The sequence below is a fragment of the Nylanderia fulva genome, unplaced genomic scaffold, assembly GCF_048542155.1.
Source record: "Nylanderia fulva isolate GAGA-0341 unplaced genomic scaffold, ASM4854215v1 Scaffold4, whole genome shotgun sequence".
Taxonomy (NCBI): Eukaryota; Metazoa; Arthropoda; class Insecta; order Hymenoptera; family Formicidae; genus Nylanderia; species Nylanderia fulva.
In genome coordinates, this window is record NW_028190476.1 from 2,997,520 (window position 1) to 3,008,079 (window position 10,560).

General features: G+C 29.4%; 4 protein-coding genes across 6 annotated transcripts; 3 read left to right on the forward strand and 1 right to left on the reverse strand.

The window, feature by feature from the left end:
- Positions 1 to 449: 449 nt before the first annotated feature.
- On the reverse strand, positions 450 to 4,450 carry IKKbeta (inhibitor of nuclear factor kappa B kinase subunit beta). Of its 3 annotated transcripts, none has more exons than XM_029311647.2 (13): positions 4,278 to 4,450; positions 3,990 to 4,206; positions 3,681 to 3,880; positions 3,420 to 3,578; positions 3,122 to 3,339; positions 2,932 to 3,036; positions 2,653 to 2,791; positions 2,389 to 2,577; positions 2,106 to 2,317; positions 1,722 to 2,006; positions 1,510 to 1,659; positions 1,207 to 1,431; positions 450 to 1,133 (listed from the first exon to the last, which is right to left on the reverse strand). In XM_029311647.2, exons 2-13 carry the CDS (start codon positions 4,099 to 4,101, stop codon positions 1,070 to 1,072), a joined length of 2,058 nt encoding a protein of 685 aa, XP_029167480.2. In that variant the 5' UTR covers positions 4,102 to 4,206; positions 4,278 to 4,450; the 3' UTR covers positions 450 to 1,069. The 3 variants fall into 3 exon arrangements, with proteins under 3 accessions (XP_029167480.2, XP_085342237.1, XP_029167481.2); XM_029311648.2 differs by having other exon boundaries at positions 1,093 to 1,148; XM_085486111.1 differs by lacking the exon at positions 2,389 to 2,577.
- Positions 4,451 to 4,754: 304 nt separating this feature from the next.
- Positions 4,755 to 6,336, forward strand: LOC114938024 (uncharacterized). Its single transcript, XM_029311747.1, has 4 exons — positions 4,755 to 4,829; positions 5,571 to 5,759; positions 5,912 to 6,070; positions 6,149 to 6,336. Exons 1-4 carry the CDS (start codon positions 4,770 to 4,772, stop codon positions 6,257 to 6,259), a joined length of 519 nt encoding a protein of 172 aa, XP_029167580.1. The 5' UTR covers positions 4,755 to 4,769; the 3' UTR covers positions 6,260 to 6,336.
- Positions 6,337 to 6,376: 40 nt separating this feature from the next.
- Positions 6,377 to 8,178, forward strand: LOC114938022 (polycomb protein EED). The gene has a single exon (XM_029311746.2). The coding sequence runs from the start codon at positions 6,395 to 6,397 to the stop codon at positions 7,670 to 7,672; it is 1,278 nt and encodes a 425-aa protein (XP_029167579.1). The 5' UTR covers positions 6,377 to 6,394; the 3' UTR covers positions 7,673 to 8,178.
- A 727-nt stretch (positions 8,179 to 8,905) lies between these two features.
- sel (canopy family protein seele) lies at positions 8,906 to 10,548 on the forward strand. Its single transcript, XM_029311745.2, has 5 exons — positions 8,906 to 9,073; positions 9,193 to 9,283; positions 9,373 to 9,488; positions 9,882 to 10,085; positions 10,170 to 10,548. Exons 1-5 carry the CDS (start codon positions 9,065 to 9,067, stop codon positions 10,383 to 10,385), a joined length of 636 nt encoding a protein of 211 aa, XP_029167578.1. The 5' UTR covers positions 8,906 to 9,064; the 3' UTR covers positions 10,386 to 10,548.
- The last annotated feature ends 12 nt before the right edge of the window (positions 10,549 to 10,560 follow it).

Below are 10,560 nucleotides of genomic sequence, written 5' to 3' on the forward strand. Positions count from 1 at the left end.
CGGTCGCCATCGAAGGAGAAGAGTCACCGTACACAGTATCCAGGCGCTCTTTGATTTCGCTGCGCGATTTCCCTTCCAAAAACAAGAATCGAATCACCGACCGATATTGCTCTTTTTCCATTTTTCTAAAATCCGCGGACACGCCCGCTTCCACACGCGGTCAAAACAAAACTACGAGTCCGATTTGGCTGAAATTTTGACAGTTTAGCCGTCTACGAGAATGTACCACACGATAGAAAAACTCTCTTGCGATACTGGTACCATCGGGCGGTGAGGCTAAGTACTTATCGGACCGCCCTCGTATGTATTAGATATTCACACATTTGATTCTATTAGATTTTATGGCAAATATTTCAGGCATTTAAAATCTACTTCATCCTTTACATTTTTCTAAATATCATGATTGTTGTTGCACTTGAGAAGGGTAAGTTACAGTGAGAAAAATCTAATTTGAGGTAAAATGGAAGTTTATTAATTTATTTAATACAAATTATGTATTCACATTGTGCATTAAACTAAAAATATATGTATAAATTCATTAGTTTATATATATATATATATATATATATATATATATATATATATGTATATATTTTTCACAGCCACTATTCTTTTTAGTTTGATCTATAATATGTATTATTTGTATTCAAAATAACTATATTTCTTATAATATTCATCTAAGTACATTCTTTCTAAATTATATAATAAGTATATTTTAAAATACTTGTAGCATTTTTTAAAGCTCTTTTTATACAAAACTACTTTATAAAAAAGAGAATTTGTAAATACTACTTAACAAATATATATATTTTTAACAGGTCGAAACAATAGATATCAAATAATAAAATCGGAACAATGGCTAAATAAACCAGTTTACACGTTTGTTAAAACCGATAAACATGCCAACATCAAGTGGGGTGTACGGCATTATGTCCCACGCACATAAGACGAACGGATTTTAATAACTAAATACATTAAAGTTGGAAATTAAAATATGTAGTTTGTTAAACTACTTTACAACTACATGTATAAATTAGAATATACATATGCACGAGTTCTATATTTTTAATCATGGATCCAAATTAACCATTTCGTGACATTTTTTCTGCATTTCAGCTATAAAGTTGTCTAATCTAAAAAATCAGAATCTAAGATAAATTTGTTTCCTGAAGATTAAACTGAATATTATAACTATAGGAAATTTACTTGTAACGTATGGTCAAGTTATTGTATATCACATTGTCTTCTGATTGCAATATCTTATTTAATTCAGTGGTAGACATATCCAAGGATGCGTTGTTATACTGCTGAGGAGGAATGTCCGATTGTGCGATTAACTGATATTCTGTCCAATATAATTTCGTCATGATAGTAACAGAATTGAATATTTTCTCCAGCTTCGATAGTCCATCATTCAATTTATCTATTTGACTATTAAAAATACAGATGCATTTATTATACAAGTAAAAGCTTAAATTGGAGCTTACTTTTTGCACAAATTTTTAATACCTAATAATATCAGCTATATTTTTATTATGAAGTTGCACTTCCCGTGTAGACAAAAATGAAAACACTAATTTTACCATTTTCTGCGGCTTTGTTGTCTTATAAGGACTTTCTTCTTTAAATTCCAGATATAGATCGCACATCTTATCATATCTATATAAAAACATTAATTTAAGAATATCAAAATATGAGACCAAATAATATTCATTACTTACAATTCTGATAAATATTTCACACAATCGATACTTTGAGCTTTCTTTGTCAATTTATCATTATCTTCTTTCAGATACATAAATTGCATCTTTATTTGATCTGCTGCACTAACCAAATTATCAACTTTCTCAAAATAGACCTGTATTTCTTTTCTATCAGTCGCGTCTTCCCTTATGTTCATATATTTTATACGAATTATATGCACTTGATCTATAAGAGCCTTTGTATTTTCCAATGTCATTTCCATGTTTGTATTAAACATATTGATTTTTTGATGCAATAAATCTCTGAAATATGTTAGATGTTACAATTATGTAATATTAGATACAATTTATTTACTAACTGTAAAAATATAGATGACGATTAATATTATATGAAAGACTTACATATTTATACTAAGAGCAAAAATATATAATTGAAATAAATTCACTTCTTTAGTTGTAAAGTATATCACATGGCGATAATAATCTTTCAATACTTCATAATTTAATTCAATTTTCGATTGTATTAACATTTTTTCCACTTCTGTAGGAATATTTGATTTAGGTATATCTTCTATTAAACAACATTCGTTTCTGAAGAGAAAGAAAATGTGATCCTATGGCAAAATTATAATAAATTAAAAAATGTTTTATATCTTGTGGCATTATATGTAATAGATATACATACATTAGTTTGCGAAATAACTGATGCAGTACTTTCAGTAAGCAAAACACCATTGTAATCTGTTAGCACTTGATGTTTAACCTCGATATTAGTATCTTTCTCTATTAATAACTGAAGATCTCTGATAATAGTGACACTGTTAATTTCATATGTATTAATCTTGTAAAAAGGCACACAGAAAATATATATTACCTATATGCAAAAAATATATATTAAGAAAGAAGAAAAAGCAAGAATAAAATGTATTTAACTTTTACACAAATATACCTTGTTTAGTAATGCATGTTTCAACATTGTAAATACTACCAAATGAGATGTACCAAATTTGTCGATTATTCTACCTCTTTTATGAGGGTCCCATTGTAACACTAGCCTGAACCATTGGACCATTTTACTTCGGAGACAACTTGTAAAGAAAAATATAATTAGATATACATATAAATATAAAAAATTATATCAAAGAATGTGTAAAAAGTTATTTTAGCACTACAATACTATACATTTAAGATTGATAAATTACAAAAAATGTACACAATATGCTTTTACTTTGATAAATGAGTTGGATTTTGAATATCTTTCCCAAAAATGACTTTTCCTTCCTTTTGACAGGCATAAATATCATCATAACTTTTATTCTGAATGTATTTCATCCTGTAAAATTACATTAAATTTATAATTCAACACAGACTGCTTTTGATAATCACTATCCATTACATTATATGTTTAGTTTTTTTACCATTCCATAGTATGTTGCATTGTTGGTAAAAATGGTCTTATTCCAGTTAAAAGTTCATAAAATAATATTCCTAAACTCCAATAATCAACAGAACAACTGTATGTCTCTTTCCAAAGAATTTCTGGAGCAACATAATTTAATGTGCCTACTAAAGATGCGGATATACTCTTTTCTCCAAGTTCTTTGGCATATCCAAGATCTATTAGTTTGTATGATAGCTGTAATATAATTTATATGTAATTGGATAACTTACTAATTTTTAATAAAGAAGCGACTAATTAAAATTATATTTTCTTACCACATTCTTTTCATTTTGTAAAACTATGTTTTCTGGTTTCAAGTCTCTATGAGTTATGTTAAAAGAATGCAAATATTCTACAGCTGATGAGACTTCAGTCATTATTTTGATTGCTTCTGTTTCATTAATTCCACAACAATTTTTTGGTTGATTTAATATCTGTAAGAAAAAACACATCACGATTATTCCATTAATGATAAAATTTAATTTTTTAGAAATATATATTTTATATAATATATAATAAATAACTTAAAATACAACTTTTCTTAAATCTCCTTTTTTACAATATTCCATACACAAAACTGGCAGTTTTTCTTCTACATTTGGAAGCTTAAATGGAATACATTCTGTTTTTATAATATTTGGATGACTCAAACGTTTCATTATATCAACTTCATTGACCCATCTTATTTGTTGCATCGGAGTCAATTGTGAGTAATTCCATTTGCATTTTTTAATCGCTGAAATCAATTTTATCTTATTATCAAATATTCTCTTAAATAATCTCTTGCACAATAATATATATATATAATTGGAAAGGTTTATATTTATAATTATATTGCAGTTTACCAAGTTTTTTGCCACTCTGGACATGTTCCCAAAGTTCGACAATTCCAAAACCTCCAGTTCCCAGAATACAATTTAATTTCCAATTGTCACTTGACATAATATTAGATGCCATTGCAAAAAGTAAATTATTCTTATTTCAAAACTGATATAATTTCAAATCAAACTCCAGACGATCCTTAGACGTGATACTGGTGAGAGAATGGTATTATCTTTTTCTCTATGAAAGTGTTTATAAACAAATTAAAAATTGTAAATATACAGCAGTTAGACAATGGATATTTCTCTTACCTTTGGAAGTATTAGCAATTGTTAATAAATTAAATTCGCAACTTAAATTTTCTCCAATAAGATATTTACGTTAATTTGCAAATTGTATTTTAATATTTTACATATTAGACAATATTTCATTCATTCATTCTCTCTCTCTCTCTCTCTCTCTCTCTCTCTCTCTGTCTTCTTTCTCTCATCCCTCGTTTTGCTGTGTCAACTGTGAATAGCTGATTAGCTGTCGGAAGAAAATTGTGAGGTTCTGGGAAACTCTCTATTTGACAATTAATTGGCAAATTATCGACCAATCAGAACAAAAGAAGCGAAGATTTCTTTCTTCTGATTGGTTGATTCAATATTACTCTATTCTCCGAATATATTTTCAAATATTTGTCGAATACGCCGATTGGTGAACGGATAGGGAATTTCTAGAGAGATCACTTTTACGGTGACTCACTGAAGGTAAAAGGCGTCTGCTAGACATTACCGGTCCAACCGTCTAGCATCACAATCATGGCTGAAATCTTCAAAAGCGGTAGCGTGCGAAGAGATGGATGTTTGATTGCTTTCATGGTGAGTTAAATGCTGCGTTAAAAAAATTGAAAACATCGAAAAAGCGTTGTTTGTTTCTACTTTGCTGTCATTTATACGTTTCCGGGAAATAAGAGGAAACTGCTGCTTTCGGCTCTGTTGCCATAAATTTATGTATTTTGATCTTTAAAATTTTATTCATATATTCATGTTTTTTCATTAATAAAATTATTATTAGATTTATATTTTTTATTAATCGTAAATGAGAAGCAAAAAGAAGACAATTTTTTTATGATATAACAAAATGTGCGTTATATATATATTTGATGCTGCAAACTAATTAATTTTTATTCTATTTCATCTAAACTGGTGTAAATGACACTGTTTTTTGTTTTCTGTCAAAATATGTAAATATGTTAATAAAGTATAAATAACTTAATGTTTAATCTTTTTGCATAATGTTATATAAGGTCAGCATTCAGAAAATTCACAGTTTATGGTTATGTATTTGTTTAGCTACTTTATATTTTTGTTCTCTTACAGAAATAAAGTATATACAAATGGGTGAAGATTTATTTAATATTCAGTGCAGTCAATTGTGTTATAACTGACAATAATTTTTTATATGAAAAAATATAAGTAAAAAGACTTTATAAAATAAACTTTTTTATAAGTTGCAAGAATTTTTTGCCAAATATATTGATTTATTGAACATATTAGCAATATTTAATGCATAATTTCTGTTATATAGATATATTTCTGATACAAAATATATTTTCACAGATAGTAGGATCTACTGAACTATGTCACAGAATATCGGAAGGCTTACATCATAGTGCAAGGGAGAGGAGATGGCACATATCTGTATATCAATGTGAATCTATCACCGATGTTGTAAAAGCAAAGACAGATATCTCTGTAGATTTTATTATTTTTGCTTCCGACTTAAGAACTGTGTATACCTTATCAGAGGTAAGTCTTTTTTATATATGAGTATGTACAAATGCATATTCTAAGTATGCACTAGTACATGCTTTTAGTGTATTCTTTTATTATGTTATTATTTTTCGTTTTTCATTGCTATTAATTAGTATTAATCTCTTTATTAATTGTTAATTTTTTAGATAGAAGCTAATATAGCAATAGTAGATGAATACTATGTAATCTCTGGTGCAACATGTCTAGTAAATTGCAATGGAATATGTAATGTTATGGGACTAATACACAGAACAAAAGCACTTTGTCACAAGTACAATATTCGTTTCCTCTCTGCTAATGTTTTTGTAAGAATTTTGCTTTATTAAGGTTTTTTATTACAATATTTAAAACATTTGTATCTAAAATTATATCTTTTATTTTAGGATATGCAAGCCTGCGTTTATTTAGGGAGTAGGATTTTAAATATAATGGAAGGAATATTAGGATTAAATAGTGGCATACCAGTTATTGGAACAGTGATGCAATATTCCTAAGATCCACAGTGTATAGGACATGAATTGTACCGGTGCTTTAAATTGCATTTTGCTCAGAGATTAAATGTAAAACTGTACATGTGAGTTTTTCTCCTCCTTAATTGCAATATAACACTAGAACCAATATATTGCAAGATGAAGAAGTCAACCGGTAAAGCGTACGCCTCTAGCCAGGAAGATAGTGAGAATGACAGTGACGTCACTGAATGCAGCATCGGGAGTAATTCAACTGCCGGCACTCATCGCAGCGATACGCCCACTCGAAGCGCCCGTTACAGACGAAAAGGTCGTCGCAGGAGTAAAACAGCCAAGTACAAGCCTTCTACGGACAAACCAATGTACAAATATTGCTGTAACGTCAAGGAGGATCATGGCCAACCATTGTTTGGCGTGCAGTTCAATTATCATTTGAAAGAGGGCGAACCGTTGATATTCGCTTCTGTGGGAAGTAATCGCGTGAGCATCTACGAATGCCCACAAAGTGGAAATATACGATTGCAACAGTGTTACGCTGATCCTGACACGGAGGAGAATTTTTACACATGCGCTTGGACGTACGATGATTCCGGGAAGCCTCTATTATCCGTGGCCGGATCGCGCGGAGTCATACGAATTATTAGTCCCGCGACGATGACCTGCATCAAGCACTATATCGGTCATGGGCACGCGATAAATGAGCTAAAAATTCATCCAAGGGATCCAAACATATTGCTTTCTGCATCAAAAGATCATGCTTTAAGATTATGGAACATCAAGACGGACGTGTGCATCGCGATCTTTGGTGGAGTTGAAGGTCACCGCGACGAAGTACTGAGCGCCGATTTCGACATACGAGGTCAACGGATCATTTCATGCGGAATGGACCATGCTCTCAAACTATGGTCCCTGGACAAACCGGACATGCAGGAGGCGATAAAGCAGTCCTATCACTGTAATCCCACCCGCAATGGTAGACCCTTCGACTCTATACTCCAACATTTTCCAGATTTCACCACTCGCGACGTTCATCGAAACTATGTCGATTGTGTGAAATGGTTCGGTGATTTTATTCTGAGCAAATCCTGTGAGAACTGCATTGTGTGCTGGAAACCGGGTAGACTCGAGGATTCGCAATTGCGCAACGGAGAAACTAGCGCAACGGTCATGCATCGTTTCGAATTTAAGGAATGTGACATTTGGTTTATACGCTTCTCCATGGACTTTTGGCAGCGCACGATTGCGCTAGGTAATCAAGTCGGTCGCACATACGTTTGGGACTTGGACATGGAAGAGCCTGGGCAAGTGCGCAGCTCGTCCCTTCAGCATCCTCGTTGCACCGCGCCGATCCGACAAACTAGTTTAAGTCGAGATGGTTCCATATTATTATGCGTCTGCGATGACGCGACTATTTGGAGATGGAACCGTGATCACTGATCTATTCAAATTCATTTTATTTACTATTATAAAGACGTGCCTTTACATACTTGCAATAATTTTAATCTAAAGACTAAATTGATTTCTTTTTCTTTTTTTTTTTTTTATGGGAGTTTCAAGTCTTGAAACAAATATTTTTATTAGTGAATTTGGTTAGATGCACTAATGTGCACAGGTGCACATAAAGATTTTTATACACAAATTTATAATAGCATAAGTATTTAAAAAAGTAAAATAAGAGTTATTGTTATTGTGTGTGTGTTGTTTAGTAGGAATAATGATAATATTTATTATTTCACTATTTTAGTTACTTATGCTATTGTAAATTTATGTACAATAATCTTTAATGTGCACAAGTACACACTAGTGCATCAGTCAAATTTGTTATATAATACATGTATATATTCAATAAATTGTATCTCCAAATTTTTGAAAGTTTTGATATTTATAATTTGTTTCAATTTGGTGATCAGCCTAAACTATTAAGTAAATTTATAATGGAAAATTGTAATTATATAAATTATAAAAAAGTATTTAGAATTTTTAATTGAATGAGATTATAAAATAGAAAATTGTTGTATGTATTTTATAATATGACATTTGATATATTTATACAAAGCTATGACTTCTATAGCTTGCACGTAAACTTTTATAAACTATCTTAAATTATCTGTCTTTGCGCATAAACTGCCATTAATAAACTCGCACCAAACGTAATATATTTCAGTGAACTCTATAATATATTGAAAAGAAAAGTATGATGAATAATTAGTTAATATAGTTTATTATTAAACAAAAAATATTTTTAGAGGGTGCAATGCAGTCTCTACATATAGAGAAATATGAGCATTTAAAGACTCTTTAAAAACACTTGTTTTTCAGTAAATTATAAAGTTCACTAATTTTACTATTAAATAATGCAAGGTAGATATTATCTATTGTTTCCAATTAATAATTTTTTTTAGCATTTCTATACAAACTGAGATTAGGTTAGATTATATACTAACACAATTACACTACCAACGTTTCAATATTAGTTTTATAAAATAATCATTGTAAAATAATTGACAAAATAAATGAAGAGCTATCCAATGTTTGTATTATCGATGTCGAATTTGCATAACTAGCATTAATTCAATATTTATAATTTTTTGCTGTGGATAATTAATTATTGTAACCTCTATTTCAGGTTAAACAGTTGGCACTATTAGACATTACACGTTGCGAATTATCATTCGTTTATACGAATTTGATAAGATTCTATACTCTCGATTTCGGAGAATGTACGGTACACGTATCGCACGCTGTAGCTCATATAAATCTTTTAGATATATAGGATTGTGAAAAAAGTATTGTACAATTAAAAGTGTATTGTAACTTGCACAATAATTGATGTACAAGGTAAGGAATTTTTCTTTGATTCTTATACATATGCACCAAAAAATGAATAATGAGTAAATTTAGCTTTCTGTGAGAAATATTATATGAAATCCGAAATTGATTAATTTATCTCTTTGCAGATGAGAGGCTTGTTATTTGTGAGCCTATTTTTGATAAACATATTTACTGCGGAATCTACAGACATTGATTTAAAGCATTTGAAATGTTTAGGTAGAAATAAATTCCAGTTTATGATCATTCTAATAACTATAAAATTGCAGAGTTATTAGTAGTGGAAAAATAATTGTTGCATCTTTCAGTTTGTAGGGCAACTATGAAAGAATTACAGGATGAAATATCCAAAGCCAATCCTAACACTTTAGTCGAAGTAGGTGTATATAGAATGGATGCTAAGGGAAACACTATACATAAAAAAGTAAGTAGATAATAAAAAGAAATAATATAAAAATTATCATTATTAACAAATTCATCGTCATGATGATTATTCACTGATGACTGTCATAAGATGTGTTACAATATGTATGTATAATATGCCATTATATTTGCGAGATTTGATATAATAATACAAAAGAGCATAAAAAGTAGATTGTAAACAAATTAATATTTGTATTTATTGAAATTTTTAAAATGATTACATATGCATTGTAAAATAAAATAATCTCGTTAGGAGAATGGAAAGTTAGCTAGGATATATTTTGCAGTCAATGTATTAAATTTTAGAAATATTTTAATCATTTTTATATTATATTTTGTAAATTATATATATATTCAATTTTCACTATATTAATATGAATTTTTTTATTTCAAGGTTCCGTTAAGCCAATCAGAAGTATATATCTCCGATGTCTTGGATAATATCTGTGAGAAAATGACAGATTATGTGAGAGCAACAAAAAAGTCTAACAATCAATTGACAATTTTAAATCTCATGTCTTCGGGTAGTATGAATCCTTTAATGAGTGAAGTTGATGTAATTCAAGATGGTGATTTAAATAAAAGTCTCCAGCATTATGTAAGTGTTACTTATACTACTTATTATATTTGAATATTAATTCTGAATGTGTTCTTATTCATTATTTTATGCTAATGTTTTTAGTGTAGCGATATAGTTGGAGAATTTGAAGACGATATAATATCATTATATGTTAATAATAAATTAAATAAAAAAGAAATGCTTTGCACGAAGATCTCAAATATCTGTAATGATGATTATATTGATGAGGATGATGAAGATATTAATGCAGATGATGAGATTGATTCTAATAATTATATTACTAACCATGATTACGATGAAGATAGAGATGAATTATAAGTGCGTTTAGAACAATTTTGAACAAGTTTGGAAATGTTATTTATACATATAAGTGAATTAAAAAATTTTCAAAGATGTTAGATTAGATTAATCATTTAAATAATTTTTGTTTTGTAAAACTTTGTACATAGAATACATAAATATTCCATATTTTGTTATGAAATTGTATGCGTTA

What these genes read in the sequence shown, in the direction of transcription:
- IKKbeta (XM_029311647.2), bottom strand. Translation starts at nt 4,101, where the DNA reads ATGGCATCTAATATTATGTCAAGTGACAATTGGAAATTAAATTGTATT. An exon ending in TACAAAATGAAAAGAATGTG is followed by an intron (nt 3,340 to 3,419) that starts GTAAGAAAATAT and finishes ATTATATTACAG; the next exon opens with CTATCATACAAACTAATAGA. An exon ending in CAGTTATTTCGCAAACTAAT is followed by an intron (nt 2,318 to 2,388) that starts GTATGTATATCT and finishes ATTTTGCCATAG; the next exon opens with GATCACATTTTCTTTCTCTT.
- LOC114938022 (XM_029311746.2), top strand. Translation starts at nt 6,395, where the DNA reads ATGAAGAAGTCAACCGGTAAAGCGTACGCCTCTAGCCAGGAAGATAGT.
- LOC114938024 (XM_029311747.1), top strand. Translation starts at nt 4,770, where the DNA reads ATGGCTGAAATCTTCAAAAGCGGTAGCGTGCGAAGAGATGGATGTTTG. An exon ending in GATGTTTGATTGCTTTCATG is followed by an intron (nt 4,830 to 5,570) that starts GTGAGTTAAATG and finishes ATATTTTCACAG; the next exon opens with ATAGTAGGATCTACTGAACT. An exon ending in TCCTCTCTGCTAATGTTTTT is followed by an intron (nt 6,071 to 6,148) that starts GTAAGAATTTTG and finishes CTTTTATTTTAG; the next exon opens with GATATGCAAGCCTGCGTTTA.
- sel (XM_029311745.2), top strand. An exon ending in GAAACACTATACATAAAAAA is followed by an intron (nt 9,489 to 9,881) that starts GTAAGTAGATAA and finishes TTTTATTTCAAG; the next exon opens with GTTCCGTTAAGCCAATCAGA. An exon ending in ATAAAAGTCTCCAGCATTAT is followed by an intron (nt 10,086 to 10,169) that starts GTAAGTGTTACT and finishes TAATGTTTTTAG; the next exon opens with TGTAGCGATATAGTTGGAGA.